General features: G+C 42.8%; 1 protein-coding gene across 1 annotated transcript in view; it reads left to right on the plus strand.

The window, feature by feature from the left end:
• Positions 1 to 17974, plus strand: part of Arfgef3 (ARFGEF family member 3) — a 156647-nt gene that overhangs the window by 123558 nt on the left and 15115 nt on the right. The window contains exons 23-31 of the mRNA XM_005360974.2: positions 2613 to 2757; positions 4497 to 4619; positions 7157 to 7260; positions 7987 to 8131; positions 9600 to 9728; positions 12192 to 12368; positions 13648 to 13762; positions 15208 to 15310; positions 15569 to 15700. Coding sequence (XP_005361031.1) covers positions 2613 to 2757; positions 4497 to 4619; positions 7157 to 7260; positions 7987 to 8131; positions 9600 to 9728; positions 12192 to 12368; positions 13648 to 13762; positions 15208 to 15310; positions 15569 to 15700 — 1173 coding nt within the window. The remainder of the gene's footprint in view (positions 1 to 2612; positions 2758 to 4496; positions 4620 to 7156; positions 7261 to 7986; positions 8132 to 9599; positions 9729 to 12191; positions 12369 to 13647; positions 13763 to 15207; positions 15311 to 15568; positions 15701 to 17974) is intronic.

Below are 17974 nucleotides of genomic sequence, written 5' to 3' on the forward strand. Positions count from 1 at the left end.
GAGAAATATATTCTATGTTATAAACAGAAATATTAAAATGACATGTGCTTAACATAAAGAAGGTGGTAAAAGAAGACTGGAAAAACAAAGGGTAAAGTAAGTATGGGAAACAGAGCAAAATGCTTGTGTAAGTAGATCCACATGCACAGTAGCTTTGAGTAGGATGCGCAGCATCATTAGGAAAATGCAAGCTGAACCCATGAAGAGTACTGGTTCACTTGCTGCGGAGTGGGGGGGGGCAGGGGGAAGCGGCTAAAACCAATGGGGAGATAATAACCACAGGTGAGATGCAGAGGAAATTACCATCAGAAGCTGGATTAAGAAAGCAAATTCTTTACATGGTTCAGAACACAGCCTGGCAGTTCTACCAAGAGTGTGTCCCCCAAGAGAAAGGAGGAAGCCATTGATGGAAATGTTTGTGGCCACAGTCACATCGTCAGATAGAATCAAGAGCTAGCAATGGTGGTCTGTGCCTACAATTCCAGGAGGCAGGGGTATTACAAGAGTAGAGCCAGCATGGGCTTCATAGGATGCTCTAAGCCAGTCTGGGCTACTCTCCTGTGGTGGTGAGGAGGAGAGGCTGATAGACGAAGACAGTGAAGAGCTAGAACCATGCAGATTCTAGCTTTGACAGAGTTTGTGGAGTTGTGTTAGCGTCAGGTCAAAGACAAAAGACGAGCAAAGAGTATTACTATTACTAGACATCGGCATTTTATTAAAACCAACTCAGTACATTGGGAAGATATAAAAGTGGGGGGGTGGGGCTCTGTGGAGATAGTTCAGTCAGTACTGCACAGGCTGTCTAAACCTGAGGACCTGAGTTAGATTCCAGCACCTATGTAAAAGCAGGCATGTGATGCTCACTGTAACCCCATCTTGGTTGAAGTGGAGAACCCCCAGGGCTTGATTGCTGGGTAGCCTGGTCAAACCAGCAAGCTCCAGGTTCAGTGGAAGACCGTTAAGTGGAGAGCAACAGAGGAAGCTGCCCAATATCAACCTCTGGCCCTCATACAGGGTACTTATACATACGCAACCTTGGAGATGCATGAAGACCCAACATTGGATTGGAGATACAGACAATGTAAGGCTCACTGTGGAGAGGAATGGAAAGTTACTGTTTAATGGGCACAGAATCTCATTTTTGAAAGACAAAAATTTTGTGGGGATGGATAGCGGTGGAAGCTGTATTAATCTGCATGAGCTATATGCAATTGGAAATGTGGTAAATTTACACTGTATACATTTTCCTTTGACATAAAATGAATTATAATGAGATATCACAACACTTCCCTTGAAGCAATTGATAGAACAACCAGACAGCAACAACTCTGGATAGAGATAACGAGCAACACTGAGGACCAGTCCGAGTGACAGGTGCACATTTCCAAGTGCGTGTGGAGCTTTCTCCATAATAGTTGCTATGCAAACCTATGAGGCAAGTCGCAATAAGTTTAACCAAATTCAAATCATAAAAAGTATATTTTCTGGCCATCATGGGATTGGGTTCATGATAAATTATTTGGAAAATGTTTAAATATTTGGAAATTCAACATCAAAATTCTAAGTAAGCCTTAAGTCAATGAAGAAATGACAAGGAATCTTTTAAAAAATGTCTTGAGTGAACATGACATACTGCATGTGTGGGATGTAGTTAAATCAGTATTTCGAGGGAAATTACAATTGCTAATGTTCATATTAGAATGGAAGACATCTAAAGAAAGAAGTCCATGATTTTGGCCAATGGACTTGTGAGAAAGACGCCCTTGTAATTCAACAGAGAAAGTCAATGGTATTTTCAGCCAGTTTTACTTGGACATTTGTAAGAAAGAAAAGCTTAACCCCTCACCTCTCACCATACACACACACACACACACACACACACACACACACACACACACCATGCTAAAAACTGGTCATGACTTAACATGAGCAAGAGCAATAACTGTAAGCATGGTGAGGCAGAGTTTTCTTGGAAGCAATACCAGCAATATGACCCTTAGAAAGAAAAAATGATGAATCAGACCTTATCGAAATTAAACACTTACATTCCCTGAAAGATAAAATTAAGACATAATAATAAAAAGGAAAACTCAGGGCTGGAGAGTTGGCTGTGTGTTTAAGAGCACTGGCTGCTCTTCCAGAGGACCCGGGTTCAATTCCTAGCATCCACATGATGTCTTACAGCTATCCATAACTCCAGTTCTATGGAATACAAAGTCTCTGCTGATTCCTCTATGGACACCAGGCATGCGTATGGTATACATACATACAGGTAAAACGCTCACACAGAAAATCTTTAAAAGAAAAAAAAGATAAGAATCAAAGTTGTAGGAGTTACTTGAAAAGTATGAAGTGGGAAGGCCTTGAGCCCACAGTACATGACGATAAGGAGACACATACCCAATACAAAAACCAGCACGCTCACAGAAGGCTGATCTTGGGGAAATTTACTCGGCAACATTAGTTACTGGGAAAACAAGCGAGTCTGTCTCAGCTGTGTTTTTCTCTCACTAAAATTAACTCAGAAATGAGGGGGGAGGGGGACAGAGAAGCCCTCCACCTCCTACAAGTTCTCCTTGTACTAATTAACCACTTCTGCCTTCCCTGTGCAGGTGGTCACCTCCATCGGGGAGCTGGTTGAGGTGTGCTCCACACAGATCCAGTCAGGATGGAGACCCCTGTTCAGTGCTCTGGAGACAGTGCACAGTGGGAACAAGTCGGAGGTGAAGGAGTACCTGGTTGGGGAGTACTCCATGGGTAAGAACAGTTGGATGATTCTTGCCACAGCAGGCACCTTCATTCCTTCAGCCGAATCTTGGCTCATCAGCAGAACAGGAGGAGAGCCGTTCTGTCAGCCATGTTTTGTCAGTGGGAACATAAGGCTAAGACCTGGGGTTGGGTTGTTGCCAGCTGACCCAGAGTTTCTGAGCTCATCAGGTCCTGCTCACACCAAGAGGTTTTTGGTCCACTCTGTGTTGCTATACAGAGTTACTTCCTGAGACCACAGGGGGAATGTTGTAATAGGGGCAGTGGGGCTGCGTCCCCGGCACCCCGGGCTGCTTGCTAGCTTATGCCCTGAAATAATTACACGGAAACTGTATTCTTTTAAACACTGCTTGGCCCATTAGTTCCAGCCTCTTATTGGCTAGCTCTTACATATTGACCTAACCCATTTCTAATAATCTGTGTAGCCCACGAGCTGGCTTACCAGGAATGATCTTAACCTGCATCTGCCTGGAGTGGGAGAATCATGGCGACTCCTTGACTCAGCTTCTTTCTCCCAGCATTCTGTTCTGTTTACTCCGCCTACCTAATTTTATGTTCTATTAAAGGGCCAAGGCAGTTTCTTTATTTAACCAATGAAACAACAGATAGAAAGATGACCCTCCTCCATCAGGGGAAAATGTCACAACATGAACACTGAAAATATGAACTGCTGCAAATTCCAAAAAAAAAAATGGATTTCAGGGTCTCAGTAAATTCTAGCAACTATTTCAAACTCTGAAAAACTCCAAATTCTGAAAAACATCTAGTCCCCAGCACTTAGGAAAAGGTACACTAAGCCTGTATCTATTTTCAAGTAAGAAGACAGAAAAGTATAAAACAGGAAATCATAATTAGGGAATTTGGATCGGGCTAGAAATAGATTGGTATGCCCGGAGTCCAGGGGTGTTGTGTCAGTGATCCCCAAGGCCTTATTAACATTCAGAAACCCAGCAGAAGGACTTGTGGGATAGAGCATGCAGCTGTGGTAAGATTTATTGCATGGCTCATGACTACGTTTCACTATGGTAATATAATAAGGGCACAGCCAGGTTATAAGGTAAAAAGACAGAGAATTGGAAGGATCCTATAGATTCCCTTGCCTTCCCATAGAACATCACACAGGGAACTCTTCCCTGAGCAGTGGAAGTAGCAGCAACATAAAATCCGTTTATGTTGAAACTGGTCACATAGCACACTGTACCTGGCATATACCAACTCCCAGATGTTCACTATAAACTAAAACTTTTGCTCAGCCTAGGATAGTGAAGCATCTTATGAGATTACTTGCCCAGGGATATTCTGAGAATCAAGTTCCTGGATGCCAGTCAAGAGCCACCTGATTGACAACTCTGCAAGCATGGTTTTCTATGACAAGCAGACTCGGGCCTTCTGTGTCTCTGCACGGGAATGAATGAATGAGTATATTTCCCCAGAGGCTCTTCTATAGATATTCTGCAGTCTCCTGTGCTGAAACATTCCAGAAGCCCCATGTTTACTGTACTGTAGACCATACATTGCTCCGGGTCTGTGTTCCTCCAGCTCGACCCTCAGTTATCTCCCAGCCTCCCCATAGCTTCCATTTAGGTGAAGCAGCAGGATAGGCTAGCTATCAAAAGATCCAAACACTTCTCCAGTGACTCTTCTAAGACTACCTAGGAGATTCTGGAAGTGTAAGCACCATGAAGGGTTAAAACCTCCCTTCCTTACAATCTATCCCATTCCTCCCTCAGGAAAAGGCCAGGCTCCCGTGTTCGACGTGTTTGAAGCTTTTCTCAACACTGACAACATTCAGGTCTTTGCTAATGCAGCCACCAGTTACATCATGTGCCTTATGAAGTTTGTCAAAGGACTGGGTAAGTGGAACTCTCTTGTAGGTGGAACTCTCTTTTAATGACACTCACGGTCACAGTAGACCCTTTCAACATGACTTTGTAGGGACAAGCGTGCATCCTGGGATATGGACACATGGGCTCAGAGGCTCACTGCACTTTGAAGTTGATTTTTCTTTCTTTATAAAATATCTTGTGATACAATACATTCTCAAACTCTACATTATTTTATACCAACTTCCTTTTGATCTTAGGATATCCCATTTACTCTTCAGTAATTGACCTTGTGTAGGAAACCGTTCCTGTCAGTGTCACGGTTGGCAGTTGGAAAGTAAACTTAGGAATGCCTCCTCTAGCCTTCCGGATTGCAGTGTGTGTTTGGATGAGTCAACTTCCCCCTTCTTGAAGTCCTGGTGTATTTTAGGAACCATGTAGGTGGTTAGATGCTGAAGTTAGAAACGTTTAATAGGGTGAAGGCTTGTATACAGCATGACCGGCTGGAGCTGGGTTTTACAGACCACAGATTCATCTGGGTAAGATGAAAAGAAGACTTGGGATTAAACCACAAGTTTAGTAACAAACTATCGAAATGATCCCTGAAAGTATAGTCTTTAAACCACAAGTTTAGTAACAAACTATCGAAATGATCCCTGAAAGTATAGTCTTTAAACCACAAGTTTAGAAGACATCCGCAGGCCTGAGAGGTTTACACAGAGAGCTCCGGGGTGTGGAGCATGAGAATCTTGGAAATAAGGAAAATAGAAACTTGATGTTTGTATATCTTCTCAAAAGATAATTGATACACTAATTATTTCTCTGTGAAAGAAACTGGACACAAGTTGTCACACTTGTGTCACCCTTATTTCTGAAGTAAGAACAAAACAAAGGCACAGAATTTATTTGTTATTAGTCTGAGCTGTAGGCAATCCTTACCCTGTTCTGTTACAACATACAGTTGCCCTCTACAGGGACACTCATGCAAAAATACTCACACACATAAAAATAAAAGTAGATAGTAAAAATTAAAAAACCAACTACAATACATGGACATCACATCAAGCAGTTTGATAACCCAGATGGCTACAAAGAGACAATAGGTGGGTGCTGTATCCAGCCTGGATGCAGAACACATCCATCTTGTCGCTGACAAAGCATGTAATTTAAAATTTAGGAATTTCTTCTGAAATTTTCCACTCCTGTTTTCATGTCATATGGGTACAAGTACTTAGTCCATAGCAAAGAAGAAAAGGTAAAGAGTCTTCCTTGGATAGCTAGACACAATGAGCGTCTATGAAATACTCAGGCAGACATTCCTGACAGAGTGTTAGAAATTTGAGACCTTATCTCAGAGAAAAGTTAGGCACTGAATGTAGAGATACCAAATTATTAATATGCATATGGAACATATTTTGAAAAGGTGGGGTTCTGTTTTGTTGTGCGGTCTATGAAGTAGAGTCAAGGTGTCAGGCTTGGGGTTCAGTGGGAAAGACAGAGCACCCCGTACAGCCATGCTTCCTGTGTACCACCTGGTTCCAGAGCCGACATTACTTGGGTATACAACATAGGAAAGGTAACACCCGCTGAATGGAGAGGAAATGACGCTGTTGTTCACTTCCAGCTGTTTTGTTGGGGTTTTTTTTTCCCCACAAATTCGCCCTGGCCTCTATTCTCAGGTATATATGACTGTAAACCAGGAGCTGGCAAACTTACAGATTTTCCTGAAAACAATTTTATTCTACCTTTGTGCTAGAGCAACAGGAATGAAGTCGCAACCCAGGCAGGATGACCCACAGGGCCTCGGCTACTTGCTCTCTGGCACTTTATAAAGAGTTTGCCAGCCCTAATCTAAAATGTGAATTCATTCACTTCTTTTATGTAGCAACATGCCTCATTGCTTCTGAGTTTTAATTAAAGCCTAGTAATTATGTCTGTTTACCCATAGGGAAGGATGCTTGCTGCTACAATTGCAGACAATTAGCAATAATCACAGTGCTGTGAAATAATTTTATTAAAAGTATAGAAACGAATTCAAGACACTGAAAATTAAAATTCTCATTTTTTTAACCTATAGAAAAAAATCTTTTCCAGAGATGGGTTACATCTCTACAATTATATGAAAATGCACTAATTTAAGTCAAGTTGCCTATGACTCCAAACCCCGTATGTTTGCTCTTCCTGGGCTCTTCATTTAGTACCCCATGCTGGCAGCAGATAAAAATCCAAAGAGAGAGGCCAAGAGCCTCATTCCAGCCTTACAAGGCCTGCCTCTGGGAAGGCTCTCTGTCGCCAAAGCCTCAGAAGTCACATCATCTAGCAGAGACATGAGTTAATGTGCTGGTGTGCAGAAATGCTCTCTCAGCCACCAGAGGTACTGGACCGGAGCAGACCAAGTGTTCCTCCTAGGGAGAACATTCATAGAGCGGAATCACGTTGGGACTATACGAGCTGCTATAATTTTTCCTCCCCTCCCCTTCCATGTGTTGTATTTATTGGGGTCACATGTGAGTGAGCAGGTCTTCTGTCGTGACTGGAGAACACGGGTAATTTTGTCTCTGCCCTAGGGGAGGTGGACTGTAAAGAGATTGGAGACTGTGTCCCCGGAGTGGGAGCCACTTCCACAGACTTGTGCCTGCCGGCTCTGGATTACCTCAGACGTTGTTCTCAGGTACTTGGGGGGGGGGGGTTGCAAACACAGCTCCACGCCCCACAGCTGCCTCAGAGCACCCCACAGCTGCCTCAGAGCGTATTCATAAGACATCAGCAAAAGTCTTTAGCTGAGACCCAAGAGACACTTTGATCTCTTCCACCTTGACCTCAGACCGCTCCATCTCCCGGGTTTCTCTTGTTCTTCTGCTTCCTTAGAGGTGGGGTCATGGGAAGGGGAAGCTGGAATCTGGTGCCCATTTTCCTATGGACTCTTCTCTGGGGTCCTCCACAGACAAAACAATTTACATGTTTGCAGCAACCTGAGAGTTTTGTTTTTTTTTTTTTTTCAGTTTTTTTTTTATTGAGAAAAGGAAAAAAAAACAAGTTTCCGCCTCCTCCCAGCCTCCCATTTCCCTCCCCCTCTCCGCACTCCTCTCCCCCTCCCTCTCCAGTCCAAAGAGCACTCAGGGTGCCCTGCCCTGTGGTAAGTCTTAGGTCAAAAAGATATATAAAACTCAGATGTTGAAAATTAGCCACCGTTCTGTTGCCAGTAAGCATTATTGCATCAGCTTCTTGACAGAAATGTTTTTGTTGCCTTTTAAATGCAAATCCTAAGAACATTTATTCTTCAGGAGCCCTTATAGTTCTGGGTCCCCTTTAATAGTGAATTATAATCCTACTGTTCTCTAACACCGAGAAATTTCCAATATATAAGTGCACTATTTGGTGTGGTCTTCTTACCTAGTTATTGGCCAAGATCTACAAAATGCCCTTAAAGCCAATATTCCTTAGTGGGCGACTTGCCAGCTTGCCACGACGGCTTCAGGAGCAGTCTGCCAGCAGCGAAGATGGGATCGAATCAGTCCTGTCGGATTTTGATGACGACACTGGTAAGCTTGTTGACTTGGCTAGGATGGTTCGTTGTGTTCTTAATCCCAGAATCTTAGGGAATAAGTAAGTTAGTTTACAGACCATAAGAGTGGTCATCCATTTCCATGTTTTTATATAATTGATATCAGGATAAGTTTAACCAGAGATTCCAGGGACTCCCTAAAGTCAACACTAAGCGATTTCTTTGGCATGGCTGCCTCGGTGTAAAACCATCGCAGTTATGCGGACCCCATTCAAACCCTGATTTTTTCTTGAATTTAGCAAATTAGGACAAAATTGCACTGGTGCTCATATAGGCTAGGAATTGCCTTCACTAGCTTCAAGGAAACGCAGTTACTTCCCCCCTAAGACTACTTGGTTAGAGATAGGGGAAATTAAGCCATTACTAAAGGGAGACTCTGTGAGCGGTGAAGCCTGTGGGCTGAGGAAAGGAATGCTTTTAAAGACTTTGTTTCAAATTAGATGGCATGCAATCTCCTACAAACCCACCTCCTAGCTAGTAACTCCAAGTGATCTTCCAGTGTGTGCACACCTGCCCGCACCTGCCGCCTGTGCGCTCAGAAGACCTCATCCCGTCCACACCTGGGAATGCAAATAGCACTCTTCAATTTGAGAAACAGTATTAATGATTACACAAACTAAAATTATATAAAGTTATAAAAATAATGGAAGTGGCTAATTTTGTTCTTTTAAAAGAATAGACAGTAAGGCTAAGGATATAGCTTATTCAGTCATGGTTACCTCACACACATGATGCCCTGAGTTTGGTCTCCATCTCCACATGAATATGATATAAAATAAGTGCCTGAAATCCCAGCACTTGGGAGGTGACTGACTATAAATTTTGATATATCAAACTATTATGCCTAGCTTTGTATAATCTATGTATACTTATGATATTTTTGTAAATGCTTGTACTTTTCACAAGTACAAGGCAGGATAATTATGTATACTGGAAATCCATGATAATATCTGAGAATATGTCAGTTCTCAGAACTGTTTAGATGTTTTGTATGTTGCATATATGTGAGGTGGGAAATGTCAATCAGAAGTTCAAGGTTCCTTGGCTAAATAGCAAGTTTGAGGCAAGCCTGAGCTCCAAGAGACCCCGTCTCACAAGAAAAATAAGAAAACAGTAAATATAAAACTAAATGGACATTTTTATGTTTTTATTATCATTTGGTTAGAATGTTAAGAAGTCCGACAGTCATTTCAGCGTCGAATTTACATATAATGTTGCCATTTTTAAAGTGGGGAGTTAGGGAAGAATTTTGAGTCTTGTGTTTCCCTTTGTCAGATCATATTAACCAATCTCTGCCTCTCATAGGCACTGAGGGCTAACACTCCAAGTGATGACTGTCACCCCAGTGCCACTTGTCATTCATATGCAGTGCTCACTGAGGATCTTGAGAGGATTCTTCCTGATGGATATCTGGGTTTCAGAGGGGTCCGCTTTTTGTTTTCCAGGTCTGATAGAAGTTTGGATCATCCTGTTGGAACAACTAACAGCAGCTGTGTCCAACTGTCCTAGGCAACACCAACCACCAACCTTAGATTTACTCTTTGAGCTATTGAGAGATGTTACCAAAACACCTGGTAAGTGTCTCCATCTGTTTGTACTGGCAGAGGGGTTGTTGGGTATGTAACTATTTCCAAGAGGGTATCTCTTTGGATGGTCCTCTGTTGTCATTGTTTCTTATATTTAATACAAAGTTTCACATACAGTAGATGTTCAGTAATCATGTGTTGAATGGCCACAGTGAAGTGATGGGTCAGGTATGTCCCAGAAATTTCTACAAAAGATGTGTGGTTTGATGCTGTTGGACTCCCACATCCATCTATCAGTGTCTCCATAAGCCAGCTGGCTTTGCCATGATTTCAGCCTTCTTTCTTGACTAGATCTTACAGCCTGTGCAGCCCCAGGACTGACAGGAGAGCGCAATAGATCTGTCACTCATGAGCACACACTGTACTAAGCAGCCTCTTGTCACGTGATTAGAGTTGGAGACGACACACAGTGCCTAGGACTGTTGTTGTAATTTTAGAAGTGGCACGAGAGAGAAAGACACCATGCAACAGAGTTCACGCGGAGGGGTTTTTGTTAAGTAAACGGAATATAAAAAGAAGGGGAGGGAGGAAACCGGCCTCTGGGGACAGGAGCAGCAGAAGAGAAAGAGAGAGAGAGAGAGAGAGAGAGAGAGGGGGGAGGAGGGGGATAAATAGAGACAGGCAGAGAAGCAGAAAGGAACAAACAGAGAGATGGGAGGTGGGCAGGGCCCTTTTAAAAAGGAGCATAGTGAACTGCACAGCAGGTCCTCTTAGTGACTGCAGCTGAAGATGCATCCTGTCAGAACCCCAAGGTCAGGCCAGCACATATGCCTGAATACTAGAAATAGTCCCCTGTGTGTACAATAGAAGCCGCCTTAGAAATGCATCTTTTGATATGAGTTTTAAAAACTTAACATACATATTCTTCATTCCAAAGTTTCCTCAGTCAAAGAAATTTTTACAGAAATGTAAGGTTTTTTATTTACTATTTTATGGGTGCTTTGCCTGCATAAACGTCTGTGCACCGTGTGCATACAGTGCCTGGAAAGGCCAGAAGAGGGCATCAGATCTCCTGGAACTGTTGTGGATTCTGGGAATCCAAAGGACCAGAGTTCAGCTCTTAATAGCTGAGGACATCTCTCCAACTCTGAAATTTCAGTTTTTACTAATAGAATTAGAACCTTAATAAAACTACTAGTTAATCTCACAGTGAGAAGATGTCTCTTCATTGTTATGAAGATTTGATTATTAACACCTTCTCAAAACCCATTGCAAAGTTTGCAGCTAGTCTCATGTTTAAAAGCTAAAAGCGTCCCATTGAAGAGTTATGCACCACAACTCCTCGGTACATCTCATTAGTAAGTGCCATTTTCAGTTCTCGTATTAATTAACACATGATACATATGAATGGTGTTTACTGCCAAAAATATCTATTTGTTGAACCCTCTTAAATGCTAAAATAAAAATTGTGAACACTAAGTGAGAAGCAGTTAATAAGAGTGAATGACATTTATAAAGCATTATTTTAAATGTGGAATCAACTATTTAGAGTCTTTCTAAATACGTATACATACATGTACATTCAAAAACTACTTTAAGGAAATATGTTAAAATAAAATTATATCTGCAGGCACATTTTTTGCTCCACTCTCTATAGACTATGTAATTTTCATGTTCGTTATCTTTTGTTTTTTGTTTTTTTTTTTTTTCTTGCTGGGTCTTACCGTTTAGCCTACATTGGCCTGAAACTGGTAATCTAGCTGTTGTAAACGCCCAAGAAATAGAAGCATGAACCAAGCCTACTCTATTTTAAAAAAATTTTTATTTTAAAAACAAGATAAAATCTACTAATGTTGTTAAGGAAGCACAAATATTTTCTTCATAGCATTGTCTACAGAATAAAAAAAATTCCACATCTTAAATGTCTGTCAGTACTGAAATTGATAATAAATTACACCTATGTATAATGGAAATAGTATATGTCAGTGAAAATAAGGATTGTTTATAATATAAACTTTGTTCTTCATATTTATCAAAAAGTAGTTTTTAAAGCTTAGCCAGTGTGGTGGGAAATTGCCTGTAGCCACAGAGCTATTCAGGAGGCTCATGCAGGAAAACACATATGTCTAGGAGTTCAAGGTCTGTCTGGGTAACAGTGAGACCCAGACTGTTAATAAACAAATCTATGTCCTATAGAAATATATATGTAATATATTTCGGCATTCTTTCTATATGCATCTATGTACTTATGCATCTGATTCTGAGGACTAAGAGATTAAAGTGACATTTTAGCCTTGTGATATTTGAATTTGTATGTGTATTCATATACCTACGGAGCTAAAATCATACAAAGAAAAATGTTCCTGTTATTACCCCCAGTGAGTTGTCAGTTCTTCCATATTTTCTCAGATGTTGGGGAGCTCTTTGGAAAGAGATCTTTGATACCAGCCATAACAAGAAACCCCTACTCCTCCTGCAGTCATGGTTCTGACCCTTCCCTTCCTTTTTCAGGCCCAGGGTTTGGAATCTATGCGGTCGTTCACCTGCTCCTTCCTGTGATGGCTCTGTGGCTCCGCCGTAGCCACAAGGACCATTCCTACTGGGATGTGGCATCTGCTAACTTCAAGCATGCCATCGGGCTGTCCTGCGAGCTGGTGGTGGAGCACATCCAAAGCTTTCTACACTCAGGTAGCTACAGTGCCAGGGCCAGCCCTTGTGGTCATTGCTTCTGCATGTAGCATCGTTATCTCAAAGTGCTTAGTGAATGACTGATGTAAATGCCTCTGTCTGGGGAACAAATGAAATATAACCATGTGGTTAGAACCAGTAATCTAATAGCATATCATTGGAGGGAAAATTGATATGCATGCAGCCTGTATAAAATTATCAAATGGAATGCTCTGTGCTTGTTGTTGAAGATATAATGCCTAGTAGCAGGTCTAGCATAGCAATGCATAGGAGGGGAAGGCATATTCAAATACATAATCTTTAAAATCCCTGTAGCCAAAGTATACAGAAGTGGGGTTTCTTGTGCTTCTACATCTAAAGAGGGCAAATTAAAGAAATAGAATTTAGGAGAGGCTCCAGTTACCAGCAGAAGTTCATTAGCAGGGCAGGGATTATGGGAAGTATCTTAATGCCTGTGGCACTGAGGGTTCCCCACAGCTGATGGAGGGAGGGTTCTCCACAGCTGATGGAGGAGGGAGGGTTCCCCACAGCTGATGGACTAGGAGGGATTTACCACAGGGGTTTTTTTTGGGGAGGGGTCTAGAGCTGAAGAAGGAGGGACAGACTTCAGCATGCAGATTAGACTTGTATCTAAAGGAGTTGATATTCTTGAGCAAACTATTGCTTTGCACAGGGAGGGGTATGAACAATACCACTAAAATTTGCTTCTGTGGCATCACAAGGGTCCTAGGAAGAACATGCAGATGCATTCCTGGGGTTGGCAAACAGACTGGTGTGGGGCTCTCTCCTTCTTCAGTCTGCAAATGATGTGCAGATGGAAGCCAGATGGACAAGGTTCAGAAGTCACCAAACTGAAAAGAGATTGCTTTGTTCTCCAGGAGCACTTACACGTTAGTTCCGTTTCCAGCACCAAGGAAAGCATGTTCAGATTTTCCTTTTGAGAATCAGTTTTTTCCAGCAACTCATTTTCAGGCCATGTATTATATTCTGTCTTGTCTGAATAGCTTAATAATATGCTGAACTTTAAACAATACACAAAAAAGCGAACCACATTTCATCTTGCTGTATCTATAAACAGAATGAAACATGTCAAAACTGGGGAAGAGGACTCCAAAAATAAACATTGCTTTGCTGTATTTTGTTTTGAGAGGGTATAAGGGGAGGGTATGCCATTCTTGTTCTCTTTTTATGTCTTAGCCTTTCTTCTTCGGCCAGAGATGGCCGTCACATTCTCTCTCTTTACACCAGAGTCCTAAGACCTTTTTACTCCTTCCTGTAGACATCAGGTATGAGAGCATGATCAACACCATGCTGAAGGATCTCTTTGAGCTGCTGGTGGCATGTGTGGCCAAGCCCACCGAAACTATCTCCAGAGTTGGCTGTTCCTGCATTAGGTGAGAATAGGGTCTCTTGGCTTCCCCAAAGGTTGAGTTTTATTATGGTAGCAAATCACTTTTTTTTATAAATAATTTATAATGAATAGTCCTTTTTGATATTTAGTCTATAAGTACTTTGTGTAGATGGGGGTAGACAAAGTAGAGATAGAGAAAGTGATGGGTGGTTTCCTTGGAGACAAAAGAGGAAGGTTTTCTTTGGAAGTGATGGAGAAGCAGGAGTGGAACCTGAGACTTAGGGTCCACTACCAGCTCCTAACCACCAGGAAGTTTGCCTCAATCTGTTCCTGGGTCCTATGAACCCCTGTGGGGGATTCTCTTCGATTTTAGGATCTTGTTCTCATGCCCCGCTCCTGCTCCCTAACAAGCCCCATTTTGGGATGCAGAATACTGATCCTATATACAATGAGAACATAAAATTCTCTTCTGAGAACATTACTAGATACCTAGGCCCTTCTATCTCTTTAGTGTAGATACTGAGAGTGATGGCATAGCCTCTAGACACAAACATACTTGTAATCCTAGCACCCAGTAGGTAGAGAAAAGAGGGTTTGAGTTCAAAACCACCTTAGGCTACACAGCAAGGCAAGGTCTCAAAGAAAAATAATAAAAACCACCAGAGAGAGGGTTACTGAAAACTGATAACATTGACTTCCACAGAGGAGGTAATGAAAAATATCCACAAAGGACAAGAGAGCGGGGTTCAGAATGGTAATAACGGCGACACTTGGTTACTACTCAAAGTGATCGTCTTCATTATTTTTCTATTGTTACAATGAAAACACACTATGACAAAGGCAATTTATAGAAGAGAGGGATTAATTGGGCTTACAGCTTCAAAGGCTTCATGTCCATGATGGTGGAGCAAGGGTGTGTCAGGAGAGTAGCTGAGAGCTCATATCTCAGTCTGCAAGCAGAGAGTACCCTACACTGGAGATGGTAAAAGGCTTGGGAAACCTTAAACAAGGCCACACATCTTAAGCCTTCCCAAACAGCCACTCACTGGGGACTCTGTATTCAAAACCAGAGACTTTCTGAGAACAACTCGTTGAGACCACAACTGTAAGTCTTCACTGGGTGATTATTCCAGTTGGGAGAACAAGACAACAGGTGTAAGGAGATGGCAAGAGTTTGGGTCTTATTTTATGTGGTTAGGGTTTGTAGAGGAGTGATTACAAACAGGGCCAGGATGGGAAAATAAATGAAGGGCACACAGCCCTACATATAAGCCCAAGGTTAAACGTGGGGCTGTTTGCAATGGAAATCCATTGATGTGTCTAAACTAAAATGGGTTAGATATTAGTACCTTGACAGTGCACCACCAGAGGGATGGAAGGCAGGAGTGAGGAGACAGGAAGTCTTGCAGAGCAAGAACAGGATAAGCCCGTGTTCCACTCAACGTTGAGGACGCAGAATTTGTGGACACGGGATACGCCTTTTGGCAGGTACGTCCTCGTGACCGCGGGTCCTGTGTTCACTGAGGAAATGTGGCGACTTGCGTGCTGCGCCCTGCAGGATGCCTTCTCTGCCACTCTCAAGCCAGTGAAGGTAAGACGAGGAGGGAGGCGATGTTTTCCTCTTTCCTAGCCCCCTGATGCTTAGTCAAACTGGGCACCTGAGCTCTGTCTGCCTCCTCATACAGTTGCATAGTAGCAGACTATGAGGGAAAAACAAGAAACACTGGGTTGGTTCTTTTGGTTTTTTTTTTTTTTTTGTTTTTTTTTGTTTTATCAGTATCAGATTCGAGACTGGGCCTGGCACTCTGAGCACAGTCAAACCCTATGAATGCTTGCTGTTCCTCCCTAGGACTTGCTAGGCTGCTTCCACAGTGGCACAGAGGGCTTCAGTGGGGAAGGCTGCCAGGTGCGGGTAGCAGCGCCATCCTCCTCCCCAAGCGCTGAGGCAGAGTACTGGCGCATCCGGGCCATGGCCCAGCAGGTAAGAGATGGACGGTGTGGTTCTTGGGACTTCAGAAGCTTGAGTTGCATGCTCAGAGCCATCCTGAATGTCTTGTATCACCAGGCACCTCTCACTCCCTCAGAGACATACACATTAAGGCTCTAAGCCCATCAGTACCATTTTCCCACCGGAACGGCTTTAGCTCATTCTCCCTACACCAACCCTTGAAGGTTGTATTCTTTCGAACTCAGATCAGAGCCCATCCTACAGCCTGGACCTCATCTACACCTTGCTTAGGCTACTTAGAAGGGTTTTCTAAATACTAATGCTGCTGAATACGGGTGACTAAAGATTGTTCGGGCATTACACTCTTATCACCCATACAGAATACAGTCCTTAACATTTTAAGTGACTTAGCACATTTGAATTGAATATAGCCAACCATTAAAACCATCTTCATATACACCGGGTTTGGTTCTTAGCCCCCACGTCAGATGGCTCACAAGCACTTTTAATGCTAGATCCAGGGAATCTGTTAACAAGTTTCCCAACCAGGTTTCTTCTGAAGGACTTTGCCCAGCAGTGCTTGGCAAAAGAGACAAGAAAGGAAGAGCCTTCCATATTTAGCTTGTTACTTCGCCTGCTGAGCACATTCCTAATGTCCTGGGACATGACCATTCTGAAGAGAGAGGCAGGTCCCTAGGAAGCATCCATGATGTGTCTGCAGGAGAAGGGACAGAGGAAAAATAAGGCTGCAACCAAGAGCCCCTTCAACATCGCGGCACCTGTGGCCAGCTGCAGCAATAAGTTGGGCTTTGAGCAAAGCTCAAGGTGGCCCTCCTCAGGGATGGCTTCTCTAAGCAGAAACCTGTCACACTTGGTTGTTTTTCACATATTTACAATGTGGGATTTTCAGCTGTGTGCAAGCATGCAGTAGACTATAAAAATGACAGCTAGGCAAGGGGGCAAATGTCTATAATTCCAGCATTTGGGAGGCAGAAGGACCCTGAATTCAGACTAGCTTGGGCTATAGGATAAGTTACAAGCCAGCTTGGTGATCCTATTTCAAACTCAGCAACAGATTGACCATCAATAGAGAAGCCTCTCCTGAAATCAGTATTAATGGAGAAGAACAGGGAAGTGTTTCACCACTTGGTGTTTCTCCCCTTCAGTCCCAGACCTTCCTTCTATATTTACAGTTAAAAATAGCAAGTTATGGGAAATAAGAGGTTTCCTTTAAAAAGAGAGTCTACTAGCTGGGAGATGGTGGCGCACGCCTTTAATCCCAGCACTCGGGAGGCAGAGGCAGGCGGATCTCTGTGAGTTCGAGACCAGCCTGGTCTACAGAGCTAGTTCCAGGACAGGCTCCAAAGCTACAGAGAAACCCTGTCTCAAAAAAAAAAAAAAAAGAAAGAGTCTAAAGGTCTTTAAGTCCAAAGAAATGAGACCTTGGAGCAGTGGTCTGATGGATGTTGGGAATTTTCAGCCACTCTGTGCAAGCCACACCAGGAGTCTTAGTAGGAAAGTGGTCCAGAAAGGAGCTGAGAGTCTTAGCTTCATTTGTTTGTTTGAGACATAGCCCTGGCTGGCCTGGAACTCACAGAGATCTGCCTGCCTCTGTTTCCTGAGTGCTGGGATTAAAGGTGTGTGTCACCATGGTTGACTGAGTCTTCATTTCTTATTTCTGCCTTGGATATAAAAGCCAGAGATAAAGGGATGTGTGGGATTTCTTTTAAGTGTCCTTCTTCAGGGATGTAGCAAAGTGGCAGAGTGCTTGCCTAGCATGTACAAGCCCCTCTAAAACTGACATTTTTAAGTGTGTGTGCATGCATATTGTATGTACACACATAATATGCATGTGTGCATATGTATATATACATGCATATGTGTATATACATATAAGTGTATGTATGTATCTCAGTTACGTATAATATATACGTGCATATATACATACATATATATATGAGCTTTTATAGAGGTAGCTTATATCCTGGTTAGTTTTTTGACACCTTGGCGCAGCTAGGGTCATCTGGAAAGAGGAAACCTCTATTGCAAACATGTCTCCATCAGACTGGCCTGACCAAGCCTGTGGGTCATCTTCCTGATTGATGACTGATGTGGGCCACCCCTGGGCTGGCAGTCCTGGGTGTCTAAGAAAGCAGACCGAGTAAGCCATGGGACAGAGCCAGTAAGCAACAGTCCTTCATGCCTCCACCTTCCTGCTCGAGTTCAAGCCCCGAGTTCCCTCATGAACTAACTATGACCTGAAAGTTGTAAGATGAAGTTAACTCCTTCCTCCCCAAGTTGCTTTTG

This window comes from Microtus ochrogaster, linkage group LG4 (assembly GCF_000317375.1).
Source record: "Microtus ochrogaster isolate Prairie Vole_2 linkage group LG4, MicOch1.0, whole genome shotgun sequence".
Lineage (NCBI taxonomy): Eukaryota > Metazoa > Chordata > Mammalia > Rodentia > Cricetidae > Microtus > Microtus ochrogaster.